The following is a 5,663-nucleotide window of genomic DNA, read 5'->3' as shown; positions in this document are numbered from 1 at the left end:
AGAAAAACTAGACTTAGTTGATAGCTTCCGCTATCTAGGTGACCAAGTTAGTAGTAGGGGAGGGTGCGCTGAAAGTGTAGCTGCTAGAATAAGAATAGCCTGGGCAAAGTTCAGAGAGCTCTTACCTCTGCTGGTGACAAAGGGCCTCTCACTCCGAGTAAAAGGCAGACTGTATGACACATGTGTACGAACAGTCATGCGACATGGCAGTGAAACATGGGCTGTGACTGCTGAGGACATGTGTAAGCTCGAAAGGAATGAAGCCAGTGTGCTCCGATGGATGTGTAATGTCAGTGTGCATACTCGACAGAGTGTAAGTATCTTGAGAGAAAAGCTGAACCTAAGAAGCATCAGTTGTGGTGTACGAGAGAGACTGGATGGTCAAATCTGGAACACTTTTCAACACAGATTTTGGGCTCAGGGTTGACCTGACTGAAACAGCAATAGTTACTTTTTCGCACCCCATCCAATATAATATTTTAGACAGCTTCTCCAAGCCTCTTTGATCTACTTACAGACTCTTGAAGAATCATTGCAGAATGCTGGTAAAAAATGCTTCACAGTACTTCTCTCTGAAATATATCCAGACAAGCTGAAACTCTTCCACAATGTAGATGCGTAAGTAGGAGAGTTTATTATTTTTTACTGTTTATTTTTTAATATCTTTTGTTTAATTTCACATCTTTCCTTTATTTTCTGTAATTATTTCAGTTCTAATTATGTACAGTCCAACCTATGTAAGCAGGGAAAAGTGGACGTTAAAATGATGACAATTATGTTGATGCTTCCATTTCTAATTAAACACATGCAGGAGTCGCTGTGTAGTAAGAAACTTGCTTCCCAACCACATGGTTCCAGGTTCAGTCCTACTGTATGGCACCTTGGGCAAGTGTCTTCTACTATAGCCTTGGGCTGACCAAAGCTTTGTGAGTGGATTTGGTAGACGGAAACTGAAAGAAGCCTGTCATATATATATATATTTATATATATATATATATGTATGTGTGTGTGTTTGTTATTTGTGTCTGTGTTTGTCCTCCCACCATTGCTTGATAACCGATGTTGGTATGTTTACACCCCCATCACTTAGCGGTTCAGTAAAAGAGACTGATAGAATAAGTACTAGGCTTACAAAGAATAAGTCCTGGGGTCAATTTGTTCAACCAAAGTTGGTGCTCCAGCATGGTCGCAGTCAAATGACTGAAACAAGTAAAAGAATAAAAGAATGTGTAGTGAATCTTGCAAGCATGAAGTGGATTCGATCCACCATTGCCAAATTTAAATTAACACTTCAACAGAACTTTTCTCAAGGTAAAACAATAGTTTTTCTGTGACAGCAGTTTTACATTTGCTAGATTGCCTTAGCTAGGCCAAAATAATGTCTTCACCACTTGACCCTTTCTAACCTCTTCTAAACCACCAAAAGCTAGGATTAACATAACAAATACCACCAACGAAATCTATTGTTCTCAACGATATGTCTATTCTTCTGGATAGTTATAAAAGCAAGAACCCACAACAAAAATCAGTTAGTCACTTTGGTGACAACTCTTGAGTTGAGAGAGAGCTAACATCAGTTAGTGAACCGACCACTAGAATCATAGAAGCAGGCAGACAAATGGCCAGAGGGAAAAAGAAAGACAATGTCCCACACTCTCTCACTCTCACTAGCTCTAATTCTGTTCTCTTACAACATCATTCTATCTCTCTCTGTAATTACTGCTAAACAATGACGAGAACACAAACTATGCAAGGAAAATCTATATCTATCTTTACTTCGCATGCTTTACGATTTTATTACCTGCCTGTCAAGGCAAGCTATATTCAATGTAATGGGTAAAAATAAATATTTCCTTAAAACTTCATGCATTGTTCATCTTTCACATCTTACAACATGCCATTACAATTTAACTTCTACTGATACAAAATAATCATGTCATCGCTTACAAATATGTATCTCTGTGCATGTATGTTCTGCCTAATAGCAGCCAATAGTAAGGGGATGGTGTGAAGCCAAGTAATTGATTAAGTTTAACACTCAAGAACAGGTACAATCCCAGAAAAACCTTTTCATAGATTCTGTCTATTCTGTTTGATTCTTGAGGTTTCAGGTAACTTAAAGCTATACCAAAGGACACCTACTCAAAATGCCATGTAGTTAAATCAAATCCAGAAAACATGATTACAAAAATGATCATGTCTGCACCCAGTGGCTAATGCCTACATGGGACATTTAATGAATTTATTTAAAATACTTGGTATTCTATAAAAGGTCAGTGGCAGGCAAGAGGAACAATATTCTTATGGAATATTTTTTGGTACTTATTTTATCAACTGTGGAAGCTTCAATGCACGAAATTCCCCTCAAATCACACCCTACTTATAAAGGGAAGGATGCATTAGAGAATGTAGTCTTACATATTGCTAAAAGGAGAGGACGATCCTGGTGAGAATGCCTTTGATCAGGGTTTGCCTGGAATTAAACAACACTGACAAGTTGTTTGGCTGTAAAATAAAGTTGACTGTGGAATGAATTGAACTCAGAGTGTTAAGCAGTGAAACAAAACAATAACAACAATGCTATCTGAAACCTTTTGTTTCCTTTCCTTTCTCTTCTTCACCTTCTTTTTAAGAATTTGAATTCTTTATTTCTTATTTTTTCTAATTACCTAGGTGGGTGCAGATAGCTTGTCCTCGTCTTTCTATAGACTGGGGTTTGGCCTTTGAGAAACCAGTTTTAACGCCATACGAGGTGAGTTGAGAATTATATTTCTCAGATAGGGCTTTGATTTTCATGCTCTTGTGTCTTAAAGGAGTTTTCATTCTCATTTTAACATTAATTTTGTTGTTTGCTTGGGTCAAATGAAATTTGTTGAAGCAAATTTTCTACAGGTAGATTTCCTTGTTGCCAACTCTCACTTGTTTCTACACAAGGTAATAAATATCTTATCACAACTGAACATGTTTTCACAAAAGATTGGAAATGAATAACATCACCTGTGTGATGGTGACACTTGTTTGCACCTATCATGCAATATCTAGACAAGGAGAGAGAGAGAGAGAGAGAGAGAGAAAGAAAGAGAGAGCGAGAGAGAGAGAGATACACACACACACATGCACACACTATACACATGCACATACATACAATGGGCTTTTTTCAGTTCCCCTCTATTAACTTCACTCACAATGTTTTAATCAGCCTGGGGTTTTGGAAGAAGACAGTCTGGAAAGAATTACTTGGACTGGTTTTCCATTTGTGAAATGCTTTTGAAACAACTTGAGATGAAAAATGGGTTGTGTACGAAAATGTAGTGCAATAAAGATCCTGGAGTTTGCGTAAAGATGCTCCAAAACAGCACCCAAGATGAATATCTATGTCAAAAAATCTATGCTTTGTGTTTGGTGGGATCATAAAGGCATTATTTATTATGAGCTTCTCCCACAAAACCAGAACATTAATTCTGATGTGTACTGTTGTAAACTGGCTAATTTGAGCCAAAAATTCAAAGAATTGAGGCTGGAAATTGCCAACATGAAAGAGGTAGTGTTCCAACAAGACAATGCCCAACCACATGTGTCTTTGGCTCACCAAAGTTACATGTACTTGGCTGGGATCTCTTACCCCATCCACCATATTATCCTGATATTGTGCCAGCCGACTTTTTTTTTTTTTTTTGTGCAGAACTCATTGCAAGAAAAAACATTTAATGATTTAGATGGAGTCAAAATGCATCAAGATAACGATTTTTCTTCAAAACCAGTCAAATTTTATGCTATTGGAATATTTAAATTGCTTGATAGTTGGACAAAGGTCATTGATAATAATGGAAATTATTTCATTGAATAAAATTTATTGAAAGGTCAATTATTTATATCCCTTTTTGCATATTAAAAAATGCTCAGGACTATCCAGACAACCTAATATTTATAGAATTTAGCTTATAAATATAAGTAATGTAAACTACAGAAATTTAATAAGTAATTCAGTCTTTAGTCAATAAGTGCAACATAGTTATCATGACTTAGATTTAGAATTTTAGTTTCTAATTTCCACATATTTTAAAATATTTTATTATTTTTATGATACACTTAACTACATTTTGTGGCACCCCAATTTGGGAACAATTAGCATATGGTGCACCTGTGTGACCTCTGTATACATGAATGTGTGTGTAGGAGTGTATGCATGTATGTATGACTGTATGGATTAATAGTCAAACAGAAGAAGTGATAGGTATCCTAAAATATGTAAAATCTGAAGACATCGATCATCAACATTTAACGTCTGCTTTCCATGCTGGCATGGGTTGACGGTTTGACTGAAACTGGTAAGCTAGAGAGCTGCACCAGATTCCAGTCTGATTTGGCATGGTTTCTATGGCTGAATGCCCTTCTTAATGCCAACCACTCCAAGAGTGTAATGGGTGCTTTTTATGGCATGGGTACCAGTAATGTGACACTGGCATCAGCCATGGCTATGATTTCACTTGGCTTGACAAGTCTTCTCAAGCACAGCATATTGCCAAAGGCCTTGGTCACTTGTCATTGCCTCCATGAGACCCAACATTTGAAGATCATGTTTCACTTTCTTGACCCATGTCTTCCTGGGTCTACCTCTTCCACAGGTTCCCATTTAAGAAATGTTAACCATCATAAACAAACATTACAATGCTATACCAAAAACAAAATTTCAATGTGGTCATTTGACCTGATAGATATCGATGCAATAATCAGTGTCAAATCACATGCTATGCTGGGTATTTTTAAAAAAGAAAGCCATATGAGATAGTTTAGTTCTTGTCATATTATATTTGAAAATAAGATAGGATGGTCATAACTAGAATGCATTTGATAATAAATTTTCTGAAATTATTTAGTATTCAGTCAGACTGAGTACTAAACAAAAACAACACCAATACAATACTGATTACAAAAGCTTTTCTGTCTTTTCTTTCAGATGTCTGTGGCTTTAGAGCAAATATCATGGCAGGATCGGTATCCAATGGATTTTTATGCTAATGACAGTCTTGGTCCATGGACTGTCAACAATGAGAAGCATCGGCCCATTCGTCCAGTGAGAAATCATCCAAGAGCCCCGATAAAGATTCAGTGTCAATCAGATTGCAAATGTAGTTCTTAATTTATATTAAAAATCTGTTTATATTTATTTGAGATTTTTTTTTAATATACAATGTTTTCTTCAGACATTGATACCATCCCCACTTTGTTAGATTTTTCTGGAGATTTATTATAATTTCTTCAAAAAAATTAAGTTTGTCAATTCTTTTACTTTTAATTCTTTCTGACCTTTCAGAGAGAGCTTTCTCTCAGTCCATTTCTAAGTTACTATTTACCTGGAGATCTGGACCAAACCAGACCCCAAGCAATTTAATTGATCTGTCTCTTAAGCATCTCATGACTCTGATAGATAGCAAGGACTTGCTCTAAGTGCCAAACTGTCCAACTTAGTCTGGTTAATTTTTGCTTCTGTCTTTGCTTTGTATTCCTTTAAGACGATGCCAAGCACCTCGATTTTTATGGTGTCCAACACTATGTCAGTGATATTTTCCTCATAAGCCAATGCAGAACTTTACCATCCCAGTTCAAGCAAGACACTTTTCAGAACTTGAAGTTTCTGCAGTAGTGCCTAGAGCCAGTAGATA

The 5,663-nt window shown here is 36.5% G+C and overlaps 1 protein-coding gene across 3 annotated transcripts in view; it reads left to right on the top strand.

Annotated features, from left to right (window-relative positions):
* LOC106869814 (2-(3-amino-3-carboxypropyl)histidine synthase subunit 1) overlaps positions 1-5,167 on the top strand; it is a 103,760-nt gene extending 98,593 nt beyond the window's left edge. For 2 of the 3 annotated variants that reach the window (XM_014915699.2, XM_052968958.1), the window contains exons 10-12: positions 518-618; positions 2,674-2,752; positions 4,958-5,167. In XM_014915699.2, coding sequence (XP_014771185.1) covers positions 518-618; positions 2,674-2,752; positions 4,958-5,140 — 363 coding nt within the window. In that variant the 3' untranslated portion in view covers positions 5,141-5,167. The remainder of the gene's footprint in view (positions 1-517; positions 619-2,673; positions 2,753-4,957) is intronic. The other variant, XM_014915701.2, reaches the window with a different exon arrangement.
* The last annotated feature ends 496 nt before the right edge of the window (positions 5,168-5,663 follow it).

Source organism: Octopus bimaculoides, chromosome 6 (genome assembly GCF_001194135.2).
Source record: "Octopus bimaculoides isolate UCB-OBI-ISO-001 chromosome 6, ASM119413v2, whole genome shotgun sequence".
NCBI classification, from domain to species: domain Eukaryota; kingdom Metazoa; phylum Mollusca; class Cephalopoda; order Octopoda; family Octopodidae; genus Octopus; species Octopus bimaculoides.
This window is presented reverse-complemented; position numbering and strand designations above follow the sequence as displayed.